This window comes from Nothobranchius furzeri, chromosome 5 (assembly GCF_043380555.1).
Source record: "Nothobranchius furzeri strain GRZ-AD chromosome 5, NfurGRZ-RIMD1, whole genome shotgun sequence".
Lineage (NCBI taxonomy): Eukaryota > Metazoa > Chordata > Actinopteri > Cyprinodontiformes > Nothobranchiidae > Nothobranchius > Nothobranchius furzeri.
In genome coordinates this window covers 70,925,256-70,941,313 of record NC_091745.1, presented here as the reverse complement: position 1 = coordinate 70,941,313, position 16,058 = coordinate 70,925,256, and the positions used below count along the sequence as shown (strand labels likewise).

General features: G+C 41.1%; 1 protein-coding gene across 5 annotated transcripts in view; it reads left to right on the top strand.

The window, feature by feature from the left end:
• The window catches only part of eva1ba (eva-1 homolog Ba (C. elegans)), a 37,237-nt gene extending 23,293 nt beyond the window's left edge, over positions 1-13,944 (top strand). For 3 of the 5 annotated variants that reach the window (XM_054741004.2, XM_054741003.2, XM_070551081.1), the window contains 3 exons: positions 7,969-8,133; positions 10,423-10,516; positions 10,838-13,944. In XM_054741004.2, the coding sequence (XP_054596979.1) occupies positions 10,450-10,516; positions 10,838-11,262 (492 nt within the window). In that variant the 5' untranslated portion in view covers positions 7,969-8,133; positions 10,423-10,449 and the 3' untranslated portion in view covers positions 11,263-13,944. Of the gene's footprint in view, positions 1-7,968; positions 8,134-10,422; positions 10,517-10,837 lie in introns of those variants that run through there. The other 2 variants (XR_008563347.2, XR_011520545.1) reach the window with 1 other exon arrangement.
• The last annotated feature ends 2,114 nt before the right edge of the window (positions 13,945-16,058 follow it).

Here is a 16,058-nt window from a genome sequence, read left to right as displayed (position 1 = left end):
GGCTGTTCTCTGGGGTCCTCATTAATTCACACAATCTAAACGAGCAGCAACAAAAGTAGCTGAGAGCTGGTTAATTAACCCCTTCAAGGCTGACTGACTTCTCTGTGACCTCCTCAGGCCAAACCTCCCAAAACCCTATTGTGTCATTTATCAGCCGGCGTGTTTTATCGGTCTGACCGCTGGTTGTTAACTCACTCTGTTTACCCTCAGGGCAAAGGCTGCTTTCTGATTTAAGTGGCTTTTCTGACGCAGAGATTGTTTGACAAGTAAATGTGTAAAAGTTCATGAAAGTGGTTACGGGGGGAAACGGTTATGTTTTAGAGAAAGGAGCAACAAGTGATTGTGTTTTTCTTAAGACTGAATATCGTTCTTATAGCAGGTAGAAATATTGTAAGAATACCCTGTTTTGCATTTTTTGAGCTGAAATTAGATTTTAATGCATTGGAAATAATTGTTGCATGCACCAAAAATGAAAACATTTCCTGAAGAGAAACTGAAATGCAGTTGAAAAGCGGTTAAATAGAGCATAAAGCCAGAGCAGATCAGATGATCATCAGCAGATGCCTTAGACCTCCAGCTACTGAGAACAGTCAGCCTCAGTGATTCTAACAAGAAAGAATATTTCTTTGAAGAACATGGTCCTATGATGTTCTTTCACACGGTAGCGTCTTAGAACATGAAATATCTGCATCATCACTTCAGTGTTTTGAACTCTTGTTTGTTTTTGTTTTTTTGTGTTCTTCTGACCCAACAGTTCCAATAGTCATCGATTTCATTCCAACTTGTTTTTGCTAAATATGAAAGTTACATCTAGCGGTGAGATTTGTTTTGCAGCCAGACTAAGACAAACACACTGTCACAACGCCAAAAACACAAAAAAGTCATAAAAATCCTTAAAAAAAATTAGGTTTCATACTGACTCACTTTTTCTATTTGATTAGAATAATAAATTACCTGGCTTTCTGCTGTCTAAATATAGAACAGAAACACATTCAGTAGAATAGAATGGAATAGAATAGAATAACTCTAAATATAGAACAGAAAAGAACAGAATTACATTAAATAGAATAGAATAGAATAGAATAGAATAGAATAGAATAGAATAGAATCACAAAGACTTGAACAACATAAAAAATAGAATCAAATTTATTTGAATCAGGTAGAATAGTGTAGAAATAATTGCAGAATAAAATTGCATAAGAAATAATAAAGTCATATAGAGTTGAAACGGAATAAATTATAATTTAATCACAACAAATAGAATAGAATAGAATAGAGTAGAGTAGAGTAGAGTAGAGTAGAGTAGAGTAGAATGGAATATAGTAAACAACAAGTGGCAACAAGCGCTGCTTGTTTCTAGCTATGATTAAAGAATCTGATACAAAAATAAAAGTTTAGCTTGTTCCTTAAATAACAATAAAAACATTTTAGTTGTATTACATTTGGTCCACTTTTGATAAAAATAATAAAAATACAGCATTTTCTATTGTTAAATGAACTGAAAAATAATTCATCAAAATAGAGCTATTCTGCTTTTATTTTGATAGTGGGTTAGCTAATTAGCATTTTGAGGGATCTTGAAAAGTAAACCCAATATACACACAGCAAATTTTACAGGTAACACAATTATTAACCATAACAGACAACTTATTATTTCATTATTATTAATTCTGATATAAAACTCTACAGTTATTAGATTTCTCCCTGACGTTCGGAGTATAATGGTTGTGACGCAATGCATTGTGGGAAACTGATATCCCAACTCTGCTGAAGGATGCATGGATGCATCCTCAATACAACGGGCGGAGCAGGAACACATCCAGAACTCTGAGCAAACTTGCCATGGTGCATACTTAGGATTGGAACAGTCCTTGGACCATCGCTGATGACGTTTCACAAGTACATGAGTACACAAGTACATGAGTACACAAGTACATGAGTACACAAGTACAGACAAGTATGCATACTGAGAAACGGCCCTAGACTTGAATAAGGTAGAATTGGATAGAATAGAGTAAAATTGAACAGAATCACATATATTTGAATCACATAGAATAGAATAGTATTGATTAAAATCAGATGAAATAGTCACATAGAATACGATTTATTTGAACAGAATAGAAACACATAAAATTGAATATAACATAACTGTATAAATTTGAATTGCATCAAATAGAATAACAGACTAGAATAGAACAGAACTGAATAAAAGTGAATCACATAGAGTATAACAGGAAAAATCACAAAAGAAACAGTATAATCACACTGAGTTGCAACAGAATAGAAAAGAATAGAATAGCATAGATTTGAATCACATGAAAAAGGACCACTTAAAATATAATTTATTTGAATAGAATTACCTAAATACAGTTATACAGAATAGAATAGAATAGAATAGAATAGAATAGAATAGAATAGAATAGAATAGAATTCTGTCTAATTGCAGCACTGTTTAAGCAAATGTATATAAGGTAAACATATATTTACCTCATTATTTGAATAAATGTAAAGAATAAAACTGGAACAAGGGGACGGAATTGTGCCAGTGACGATTCCTGTCCCTCTGGTCCGTGCCGGCCCGTATCAAAGGTGTCATCATGCTGTGATTCAAAGAGCATAATGACAGATGGGGGTGTTGCGGCTTTACTAACTGCTGCTGGTCTTCATGAGAGGTCACTGACTCAGTAGCTCCTTCCTAAACCATACAAGCACCGTCAACACCTCCCACTTCTAAAAACGGGTCTGCACCACATTAGTGTGGAGAGGTTTTTCGTTTGTACCCATGATGCTCGGGGCCAACATGTGTTTTGTGTGAGTGAGTAACCTGGAGAGTCTGGTATGTTTATGTTTTTGTGCTGCTGGATGTTTTACTTTTAACAATAAAAATCTGAGCTCATGAGTCTATTTTTGGAGCTTTAAATGAGAAAACACACAAGAGTCCACTCTAGCATGTAGAAGCGTACTCAGGCCATCCGCGACACATGTTCACACACAAACGAATCCCTTTAGCTTTCAGCTGTCTCTGCTTGTTTTTACTCCATTGGTAATGTCTGGATGAGGGTGGACCACTGGATATCTGATTTACATAGTAAAGCATTCAAACTCTGTCTGACATCTGGATGCCATTAACCACTTGCCCTAACCCCCAGCTCCATCCTGCATCCCTATTACCCTCCTGCTACCTGCCTGAGCCGACTTTACGGGACGAGAGATTCTCCTTTATCTTTACACCTCTTTGTGTTTAACTACGATGGTCGGCAAACTGAAGCGATTTTGACTCAACTGGAGTTGGGGAGCAGGAAGTCTGCCATCGTCTGATTGGGTTGAATCTCTGTTTGTGCCCAGAAATGTTTGAGATCAGCAGTTAGCCATTGTCTGTATCAAAGAAATTATGAGGTTATGAACACAATTTTAAAAAGTGTTGTTTAGCTTTAGCCTTGCAATCCTCCCTATATATGTAAATATGTAGCCTGGTCAAGAGCTATTGAGACCACCAACACAATTGGACAGTGCCAGGACCAATCGGAGCACCGAACAATGTAATGAACTCACTGTATGGATGTCAGTCAACGCCATACACTGTAGTAGAAGAAGAAGGAACAAACACGTATTTTCCAAATAAATGCCTTAGATAGTTTTATTTGCTCATGTCTCAAAGAAAAGCCCAAGTCTAAATCATCCAAAGGTGGTACCAAAGCCATGTCAAAAGAGTGCCCACCCTGAGCCTACGCCATTTTTGTAGTTTTTTCAATGATAATGGTGTTCTACACCTATCTCCTGCATTAGCTTCTGATAGAAAATAGACGGCTAAACTCTAAGATTAGAAAATCCTGACAGATCTACGTCACACTGTCACTTAAAATTCATGGATCATCTTGACTCACAACGAGGAAGTCTGTTGCTGGTTTAGCATCCAGGAAGTAGCAGAGAACGTCTCTGTTTGTTTATGATCAGTGATAGAAAATAGATGGGGAAACGCTTGGTTTAGAAAAGCCAGTCAGATCTACGTCACACAGTAAAAAAGCATTCAATCTCGGCTTGTGACGGGGAAGGGGGTTGTTTTAACATCCAGGAAACAACAGAGAATGTCTCAGCTTGTAGAAGCTAACCATTAGCATTAGCAACTCTGCAACACGGCAGAACTCCTTCAAGCTTGTGTTGATAAAACATCAACGATGCAGAGCAAACAGACAGCGGTAGAGTCGTGTTGGTATTAGGCAATCAGTGGCGAGATGTCCAAATATCAGGAAGAAGGACTTCAAATCTCGCCGTCTGAAGTTACTTTCTCCTCCAGCTGTCTTGTACTTCCAGCGCATCTGAGCCTTTTCCCTCTCGAACATGACTTATAAGGCATTCATTTCTAGAGACCAATGCAAATTACAAGTTTTCAGCATCTTTAATTGTTTTGCACTTTGTGACTCAATGCTGTAAACACACGTTTCTGTTTATCAGGTGGAAAGTAAAAACCTGCACTACAGCTCACTCAGGGAGAACCGTTAGGATTTGGAGACTGATGCGTGTGTGACAGTGTGAGCGTCCTGTCACAATGTCCCGATTGATCATGCGCCCTGGCTACTTGGCCAAGGAGATGACTCTTTGGCTGACTGGTTAGAGCGTTTGACTCTCACCCGGCAGTCTGGAGATCGAATCCCGCCCGGGCTCTCGTTTATCCACCTTGCCACACGTGTGTGTGATAATCGACCCACTTTTGATTATTTGGTCTACTTTGAGGCTGATGTTTTACATTCATGTATTAAAGTAAAACCCAGTAGAACGGGACTCTAGGAGTTGAAAATAGTAAATAAATATGACTGATTACTTTGTTTGATATAAACTCCAAGCTCCCTTTTCTCAGTAGCAGCTTCAGAAATCAGAAATGTTTTAATGAACAGAATCGGCAGCAGTTGTAAATCCTGATTCCAGCCTTTGCCATCACTGTGAGGACTCCCAGCTATGAAATATAATTAAATTTAAATGCAGCTGTTTATATTCTGTGTAGTTTCATCCAACACAAGCCGCGTTTATAGGAGGTTCACAGAAATCTGAGGTATTAAAAGCATCTCTTGTGTTCTGTGACTCGCCGTGCGTTTTTACAGCAGACGATTTAAGCAGACTGGATCTCTTGTGTAATCTGAACGTTTTTATGCTCTGCAGACAAATAAAAGGAGGTTTAACTTCCTGCATAAATGAGTCTGAGGGGTTTGTGACTTCTTAACTGTGGAAGAGGAGAATTGTGGTTGGATCATTTGTCAAAGGGTCCAACGTTAACATTTGTCCCAGTTAAAACTGGTTTTCTCCCTGTTTCATGTCATAGATGTTGACTTTAAAAAAGAAAGTTCACCATTTTCACTTGTTCATTTTGAAATATGATCGGTGATAGAAAATAGATGGGGAAACGCTCGGATTAGAAAAGCCAGTCAGATCTACGTCACACAGTAAAAAAGCATTCAGTCTCGGCTTGTGGCGAGGAAGAGGGTTGTTTTAGCGTCCAGAGAACGCCACGACTAGTAGAAGCTAACCATTAGCATTAGCAACTCCACCACATGGCAGGACTCCTTCAGGCTTGTGCTATTTGTGAAGATAAAGCATCAACGTCACAAAGCAAACAGTCAGTGGTGTTGTAGTTAGTCGATCAGAGGCGAAACGTCAGAATATCCGGAATTAAGACTCCAAATCCTGCCGTCTTTACCTCATCTCTCATCTGGCTCACTTCTACTTCCTGAAACATGAGCGCCAGAGCTTATTTTCCCACAGAGATCGACTCACAAGGCTTTCATTTATACTAGAGAACACTGCGAATGTGTTGAAAAGAAAACAAGTGAACTTGGTCTTTAACAAATGCCATCTCTGTTTCTAAACTCATCTATAAGGATGTCATGTTGACGGCCTCTGTGTTTATTTTTGGAGCCTCACCAAATGAATCAGTTGCTATGGTTACAGGCCTGGATGGGCTATAATTTCTACTCTGGCCCTAAAAGTCTCAGAGCTTCCTTATCCAAACACATCCTTATTCTGGATTGTTACTCTGGCTTCCACCGGAACCTCAGGGGGTCGTTTTTAACCAGAAGTAGTTCAGAACAAATCTTGAGTTTTTGTTATATTTGAGTCACTTCCTGCAAATTTTTAGCATCTTTTTTTTTATTTTTTACTTTGCATGGCAATAAACACATTTGCACATTTTAAAGCATAAAAATGAACATCTTTAAGTTTGTTTCTGCTTTTTGTTACCATTTTAAAAAACTTTGACATACTGTCAGTCCTGCAGATGTTATTTCACTCTGTGGAGCTCTTGAACCGTATTTGTTTGGACTTCTGTACACAGTAGAACGTCAGCATGTCATTTTAGACAAAAGCACCGATGAAGGAAAAAACCTTCGACTTGGAGGAGTTTGTTTGAGCAGAAAACAAGAAATCTGGGCAAAAGGAAGGACAATCGTCCTTTTCTCTAAGTGGATGAAAACAAAAACACCACACATTTGGACTTTCTCTTCCACTCGGCTCCTGAAATAAAACCAAAGTAAACAATCCCAGACAGAAATAGCACTTGAACTCTCTGCGGACCACAACAGCACAGTGAGCTCTGGTTATAAACACACGTTTGCTGACCGTCACGTTTCATAAAACTGAGTCAGATATTTGTTTTTAGCCTCACACAGTTCGACTTCACAAAACACTCAAGGATTATTTAACGGTTTGCAAAAGACAAAAGGACTCAGGAAGAGGATGCCGGTGTTTGACCAGAGGATATGAAGTCCAGGAAGGAGCAAATGATAAAACCAGCAGATGCAGAAAATAGGATGAAACATTAACGTCACAGGATGTTGGCATGGCTCGAAGACTAATGTGCATACGTCTCTTTTTGTTCTGGCATCAGATACTTTTAAATAATTAATCTGGAGTCTTGTGCCAATACCCCCTGCAGGATTGTTATTTCCTTTCATAATATTTATGAAACTTTTATTATTGCAGCAATAAAGTTAATTATTCGATGCATTTTTGATGGCAATTTAGGCCGATGGGAAAGATATGCACTGAAAAAGTAAACACTGCAAGTCGAGTCTCAGGATATTAAGGAGGGAAGGAGCAGGTCTGTTAATCATTTCCTGGTCTGACTAAAACAAAAACACAACAACAGGATGGGATAATTGAGGGCTGACAGGCCGTGTGGTCCTCAGCCATCAGTTAAAAGAACTTTGGGTGCCATTTTGTGCTTTCGTACTTGAAATAAATGTTGAGTTAGCAGCAAAAACTAAATTAGACAAACTTGTCTGTCACGACCAAAAAGTGCTGGTGGAATCCTGCCTGGAAGACCTTCCAAACTGCGTCCCGTCACAGGAACAAAAGGTCAATGTGTTCCTCTCGTGGGATGCTGAGACGGGAGGGGGCTGGCAAGCTCGTTTCCATGGCAACTCCTCTGTCACTCAGCCCCTAAACGCTTTCTCAATCAGGCGCTGTGTGGAAGGTCTGCTGAGAGTCAGCAAAGATTGAAATCTGCTCAGCAAAGCAAAGTCTGGCCTAAACCAACAGCAGCTGGCAGCAAAACTACACCGCTCAGCAACTAGCCGGCACCTATGCACACCTCTAATAAGTTCATCAAAAGTTAGAAGACCCTTCTTGGATTTTACTTGTGTTTATTTTTATTGCAAAATCCACGTTTTACATTACAAATTCTAATAATGTCTCCATGACATCACCTGTCCTGTGAGACTGATTATCATTATGGGATAAATGAATGGAATTGCAAAAAATACATAAAATCCCTTTGATATTTTACATTTGGAACATTATGCTCCTGCAGCCTTTGTGCATTACACCCAGTATGGACACAGCTGGAGGATGGAAAGCTGTTAAACCTGCCTCTGGTCCCTCGCTGGACGGGGTTTTCTCATGCCATTGTTTGTGTTGCTGATGCCTCAGTGAGTTTGGATCTAATGTAGCTTGACGTCTGCGTGTTTGCTCTCGTCTCAGGGTTGCCAAATGAACCGTTTAACCCTGAGGACCAAAGATCACAGGCCTTGATCCAGCAGTGAAGGCCAAGACACAGAGGAACACGATCATTTTGGATCCGTTCCCGTGACTTCTAGTTGCAATATGAGCTGGGAGTGAAGACCTGCTTTGAGGCTTTGTTCTGAGGTAAGACGGATTCAAAAGCCAGTCTCTGCTTTGCATCTACGAGAAAATGTTTGCTATGTTTCAAGGTTCATCTGTGGAATGAGTCACATATGGTTTCCACGTGCAGTTTTATGTCTAAATTTTCTTTAAATGCATTAACAAGTGAGCACAAATGTGCAAATCATTGAAATAGTCACATTGTGAACGAGCTCAAGTACTGAAGATGAATGGTTGTAATTCAGAGATGAATGCAGACATAAACACGCAGTTAGTGCAATCTGAAGACATCCATATGATCCACACATGGGCAAGATGACATATGGTTCAACTTAGAAAATTGTGCACTGAGGTTAGAGAAGGAGGGCTGGCGTTTCACGCTAAAAGAATAGTTTTCCCACAGCCAGTCACAACACAAGGCACATGTTAAAGAGGAATGGTGCCAACATTAGCTGGGAGGATTAAAGGTCTTTAGTTGGAGCTGGTCCGTTTTCCGGTGCCACACTTGTGTTGCAGCACGGTGATGTCATCCAGTCATGGAGAACTGAGTGGTTGATAAAAGCCTAAATTAGCTGGAAAGGACAACAGGGCAAATCAGGACAGAAGAGGAAGTGGCTAATGAAGAAAATAAAGAAAATCATGTTCTGTTTGATCAAAACAAATCGTTTGCTCCTGTAGACAACAGTTAAGGAGGTGCATTGGTGACATTAGCAGTCATTTATTAGTCATGACATATGAACATTGATCAAAAGTGAAAAAATTGATTGAATAACTACTTATCAAACAAACCTTTGTTTTGAAATTTGCTTTATTTTGAAGTTCTGCTGACATGCTGTTTTCCTTCTGTTCCTGCACATCACCAAATGCGTTAAATGAAAAAGCTACCAGCATGGTGAGCAGTGAGAAAATCATCTCCCCCACAGGAAATGGTTGTGTTCAATCACTTGTAATATTGTTAATTCAGTCAGTGGGTCCTAAATTTCATCAAATTGTAATGGTATTTAGATAGATTTTAGGTATCGGCCAGCATCAAATTGCAATCCATTGTATCGATATAACATTGTGATCAAACTAGTGATTTGTGAAGCAAAAACAATCTTGCCATAGCCTCCTGAAGCTAGCGCTAACGACAAGCTAGCCCTAACATGAGCCAACTGATACTAAACAAAGCCATGGAGTAAAAAGATCCACACTTTTGGACAAAAAATATTATTACTGACAAGCTTAGTGGCAACAAAGCCAGGTCACCATCAGCTATTTTTGTAGCTTCCTTTAGCTCCCTCAAACTAGTGTAGGCCACACTGATGTTCTCTCTGGTTTTAGCCTTTTGCTTCACCTCAAAGACGTTACTCTCTTACTTTTACTTCCATACTCCACCATGATGCCAACAAAAAAGCAAAATTCTTTTTTTACTTCTTTATGTGCTTTGAAAAAGCTAATGGCTAGCCTTTACGTTAGCCATCAACTAAATAAACAGCTAACAGCCGTAGCACATAAAGATAGCACCCCTGTAGTACACCTACCTGTGCCACAGAACTGTTAAGCGGGGTTCCTGGTCAGCAGAGGGCTGCAGAGTGATTAACAATGTGAAGTTAGTAAAGTGTCTACCTCAAGATTTCACTGAGACAGACATTTAAAGGAATAGCTTGATGTCTTAAAAACTCTTTATTATTGCTTTAAGGGTCTGAACTCCATTAGTTTTACTTTCTCCTCAAACCAGTGAAGTCGTGCAGTTTGATTGTTTCTCAGGAAACCTTTCTCCAAAGGAAGACAGACTTCCTAGGGAGTGTTAAGAGCTGTGACTGCACGTAGGAGTGGACACAAACACAATAGAACTCACAGGAATCGAAGAATGCCGGAAGGACAGAGCCGATAATTGTCGGGGACATGAACAACGTTCTAACCTTTTCCCCTGAGCAGCTTCAATTGGATTGAGAGTTATTCTAGGTTAGAGTCCTTTGTGACCTCTTGGAAAGCTGACTGTTGACCCCATTAGAAGAGCGTTGACATGGTTCAGAGAGAGAAGCAGAGGCGTTTGCCATTTGCCAAATGCATTACGATCATCCCAGATGAAGTCATAACTTGTAGGGAACACAGAAAAGCCTTTGTTAAAGGCTTGGAGGCTTCATCCCACCCATCTGGAGGCCTATGAAGAAGTCACTGGGTTTGACAGTCAGGCCTGGTAAATAACGCGACTCCTAAGGAAACTAGATGGGAAATTTTTAGAGGATTTGTAACACCTGGAAGGACATCATGAGGGTTCCAGTTGTGTTGTGAATTGAAAATAAAAGGTGAATGTTTGCTGTTTTCCAGGTGTTAAAAAGTGAAGTCTATACCACCATGGATGTCAAGAAAAAGGAAATGGACCTCCTGAGTAACAGTATAGCTGCCTTTGCACACATCAAAGGTGAGTTACAACGCAGAACCGAACATCACAACGATGCATTGTACGTTTTGCACACCCCTTGTGGGAAAATTGTCGGGGGGTGCACACGGTTCCTCTGTCGGTAAATGTCGGGGGGGGGGGGGGCTTTGTTGTCAAGGTATCCAGAGCCAGAGTGGGAGTGTTTTCAATATGAAATCTGCCTTGTATCCTCCATCGAGAATCTCCGAGCGGGTGGGGAGCCAAGGCGGTGTCTCGCACCCCCATGCCCCTCTAATGAAGAACCACTTTAATTTAACCACTATAATTTAACCTAATCTAATGTCCCCTTGTGTCTTTTCTTAGCTAATCCAGAGAGTTTTGGGCTCTACTTTGTTCTCGGGGTGTGTTTCGGCCTGGTGCTGACCCTCTGCCTCTTGGTGATCCGCATCTCCTGTAAGCCAAGGACCAACATTGCCGCCTCCACGCCGGAGAAGAAACATCTAAAGGAAGCCAGCGAGGAAGACGAAGAAAGCGAAGACGATGCCGATGAAGAAGGGGACGATGTAGAGGCACCTGTCCCGCTGCCCATCACCGAGATCCCAGTTGGTAATCATACCAGCCAATCAGACGGGTCTCTGAGTGTAAACGTCTTCACTTCAGCCGAAGAGCTGGAACGTGCGCAGCGACTGGAGGAGAGGGAGCGGATCATCCGGGAGATCTGGAGGAATGGCCAGCCAGATATCCTGGGGACAGGAACGGGGACTATTGGAAGAGTGCACTACTACTAAGATACATTAGGCTTTATGGACCATTGATGGACCTGGTGTCCTTGAAGCCTGGGAGTCTGTGTTTCATAGAACGAGACTTGTTAAACACACGGCTTTGAGTTACACTTTGATGTATTGCACTTCCTTTGTAGCATCATTTTGTTGATTTTCTACATTTAATTGAACCAAAAAGTGTCTTAATGATGGATTTCTTCCTTCGCAAAAGGATGTGATCTGAACGTTGGAGCTAAAGGATGTTGGGAGGAATCCGTTAAAATGTTTGGTGCTTATAAATAAAAAACACCCGCCTGTGGGTGCAGTTAATGGAAAAGGAAACTTTAAAAACAAACAAAGAAAAAGAAAGCACTGTCTTTTGCAATGAAGACAATGATTGCAGGGAAAAATCATCTCCACCGAACTGATGAGCCTGAGGGGTCACTTAAAAAAACACTCTAAGGAGAGGAAATGATGGAGTTAAACAGATAAGGGGGACATATATGTATACACTTACAGTATTGAGTAAAGCATTTAAGCTGGTGTATTTATTTTATGAACACACAGATAAATAGACATGTTTTCAAGGATATTTCCACCAAAGGAAATGGCACAAATATAATAATAAAAAGCTGAAATCTGTTGTTTGTTTTAGAATTTAAGAGGAAGTGATGAAATGGCATAATGTGTCTCGGGCATTAAAAAGTCCTCATACAAGTATTTTATTATTACAACGTTCATAGATGATAGTCTCACCAGATTCAGGTTCTACCGACTCATTTCACCATATCTTACGAGATTTCAACCATGAGAGGTCAGCTTGTTTCCATCTTCATGATGCTTGATGGTCTGTGAAAGTTGGATAGGAGCTAATTCAAACCAATATACATAATCCAAACTCCACCACCGTCCAGCAAGGCCAACCATTGTTAAAAGGTCGGGGTGTGGCTTCAATTAGCATAAAGAACCCATGTCCAAGCTAAAAGGATGTCCACGACAGCTGCATGGACAGCACACACACACCCTTTAAGGTTGGTTTTTGCTTGACGTGTCCGCGAGGTTCGCACGGCTCCGCGTGGCAAAATTACGTAATTTTAACAACCACGCCCCTCCACCGCGCCTCCGCACGGCCCAAACTTTCCGCACCGCGCACCTAGGAAATTTTCTAACCACGCGGACGGTCGGACGCGGACAAACATGGCGGACTGGCAAGAACTAGTATGGCAGAGGTTCGTAAATACAGACATTTGCATGATTCAGCTCTCAGAGATCACCGTGATCAACATGTTGTTAATAATTCTTGGAGAGAAATAGCTCGCACTGTCGGAAAAGACGAGGACGCTGTTAAAAAATGCTGGAATGCCATGTTGTAAACAACAGTAATTTTTACTTCTACTATGGTGTAGTGTTGGATGCACGTGGTAGAGCTCCATGCTGCCCCCTACAGTTTGGGAGAATATTGGCTCACCGCAGAGACAAGCTGCATGAACCATAAATGCTGCGAGTTGTGAAGCGCGTTCCATCCGCGAGCCGCATCACCAAGTGGAAAGTAAATGCGTCAAGCATAAACCAAGCTTTACACCATTGTGTGATCGTTTGTGAAAAACATTATCGCCACAGGCTGACCACATGAACGACCAAAAGCTCCCTGATTCTGCCTCAGCTCTGCGGCAAAGTGGCACCATTGTTTTATGAAAGAGAATATAGCCTCGTATTTGGACTTCATAATTGAGGAGAGAAAGCGCACATGGTCGACAGGTGGATTGGGACAGCAGATGCTTAACTGGTCTGTTATGGTGACAAGGGAGCTAAGCCTGAAGGTGAAGCTCTTGATTTACTGGGTTTTCTCCATCCCAAACATCAAGTAGGTTCATGAGCTTTGGTTAATGAGGGAAAGAAATAAACTGTGAAAGCTTAGCTTTTAAAGATGGGTGAGGAGCTCCAACATCCAGGAGAAACTGCTCCTTCACATCGAGAGGAGCCCGCTGAGGTGGTTTGAGCATGTGGTTAGGATGCTCCCCGGGGTAAATGTTTGGGCATGTCCTACCAGGAGCCACCCCTGAGCTTTACACAAAGACGCTCTCTATACTCCTGTTGTCTGTGGTGTTTATCTGCCCACGCTTTGCTTCAACACCATGACTTCTGTCATGCGGTTTTGGGAGGAGTATGTTACATCGCCATTTCGCTGTTTTCGTGGAATAATGAAGTCAGGACTTAGACGGCCAGCATCATTCACAGGACAAATCTGCTCCACGTGCACTCGCTGACGATTACATGATTCTGTTGCCAACGCAGACGGATGAACTGGCCCACGCTGTTTGAATGTTTACTCTGGAAATTATCACAAGTGGTTTGTTGATCCATACAAGAAATCAAAGTACGACTTTTTGGCACGTCAGTAAAACCCTACGAAGAGGAAAAATGTACTAAATACTCATCGGTGTGCCATGTGTCAGCATTTCTGACCATCTGGATGCCAGAAACATCATATGTCCTTGTGTTGGGGTAGCATATCATGGGGGTTTTGTTGGAGAAGGACAGGTAGACAAGGAACTCCAGCTACTTTGCCCTCAAACTCTAAAATTGTTGCAGCTCATGTCTGCTTTGAGGACTGCTGTGATTTCAGTCGAGGTTTTGGAAAACCTCTTCTGTGGTCACAGGCTTTGTTGCATTGATGGTTTAAACCTTATAAAGCGGTTGCTTCTTTTGTTTGTGTGAACTTCTTCTGAACTATGTCATCATAGCACTTAAAGTGGGTTTTTAGTACCCTTTAAATAGAAGGAACACTGCAGATTGTTAGAGCGGCACAATAGCATGTTTTATTCTGGAGGAGCATGCACTAGTCTCATTTTTTGTTTAGAACAAGTGAAGAGTCGGTGGTTACGGCCTAACCCTAACCCTTCTCTCACAGTTTTCTTGTTAGACGTTTTAGTCACTTCAAAGTTTCTGATCAGCAAACAAAATGCAGTATTAGACAAAGATAATAAGAGTAAATGCAAAATGTTTAAATTGTGATTCTAAAAAAAAGGTGCAGTAAGTTTTTAAAAAGTCTAATGAACTTAGTCTTTGTTCATAATCTGCTCCGTCTTCATACTTCCTGGTTCCAGAGCCAATCATATTTAAGACTGTGAGCTGCAACAACAAACACCACACCACAGCGCCAGCATTTGCAGGTCAACAACGGCCAGCAGAGAGCAGCAGTTTTGGATAGAAACCAGTAAACAGGAGCGGCCCAGAAGTTATTTCTTGTACCCCTAAGAAGCTACAGTGTTTTTTTTTAATTCATTTTACTGTAAGATCGGGTAAAGAAGGCTGGAGGATTACGTTAAGCTAACAACGCTAAGGAGAAATTAGAAAAAGGAAAACATCTTCAGATACTTTTTCAATTCCTAAAAAATCAACAATACACTAAAATGTATTTCTCTAACAAACTGTGTATGATGCATCATTGCAAAGTCTTTGGGATAGTGCTTTAGATGATTAGAGTTTTCTTGGGCTTGGATTTCTGTAGAACAAGGTGTTTACTCATATTTTTAATACATTTGTAGTGGTCCGCTGCATTGCGACTGTTTCAGCACAGAGAAATAAGCTAGAGGAGAAGGTAGCTTCAGATGGCAGGATTTAGAATTTTGGACATTTCTCCTCTGGCTAACAGCAACACGACTCTACCACTAACTCTGTTTGCTTTGCAACATTGATGTTTCATTTCCACAAATAACACAAGCCTGGAGGAGTTCTGTCGTTTGATGGAGTTGCTAATGCTAATGGTTAGCTTCTACTTGCTGAGAATTTCTCTACTGCCTCCCGGACACTAAACCAACAACAGCCTTCCCCGTTGCCAACATGGGTGAGTCCATGAATGTTAAGTGACAGTGTGATGTAGATCTGTCAGGCTTTTCCAATCCTAGAGTTTCACCGTTTATTTTTTATTAGAAGCCAATGCAGGAGATGGGTCTAGGAGACAAATATGTTCACTGCACGTTCGATTGGTCCTCAAATCAAATGACACACTGCCCAAATGGTAAATGGCCTGTATTTGATATAGCACCTTCTAGAGTCCTGGAACCCCCACAAGGTGCTTTACAACACAACAACGCATTAACCCATTCACACACACATTCACACACTGGCGGGGATGAGCCACGACGTAGCCACAGCTGCCCTGGGGCGCACTGACAGAGGCGAGGCTGCCGAGCACTGACGCCACCGGTCCCTCCGACCACCACCGGCGGGCAAAGGGCATTAAGTGTCTTGCCCAAGGACACAACAACAGCGACAGACTGAGCGGGGCTCGAACCTGCAACCGTCCGATTATGGGGCGAGCACTTAACTCCTGTGCCACCGTCGCCCACACCTCAGACCTCTCAGTCGGAAACATGGAAACATTTCAGAACTCCGACCTCGACATCCCAAATGGCAGCTATCCATATCAACAGCAGTAAGTTTGGGTTGAAATGTGTTTATTTTACAAGACACACTTGTAAAAGTGCATTTAAAATCAATGTTACATGTAGCGCTTGCAACAAAAATGTCTCTCTTCAAATATTTTTGAAGAGGAGCTTTATTTGTGTTTGTTAGTCGTCGGTTACCTGAGAATTAACAAAACAACAGTTTTCGACTATCTATAGATATTTTAAACCCCTTAATAAATTAAAGATACAAAGATGATTCCCAAGAACTAACATGTAGGATTTTGACCAATTTCTACTTTCTCTGCCAGAAGCCAACATTCCCAATTTAACTGCTTTTTTAAATAAACTTTTCAAACAAATCTTTGCAATGGATCTGACCTCTTCTGTGATCCTCATGCAACATGCTGGCCA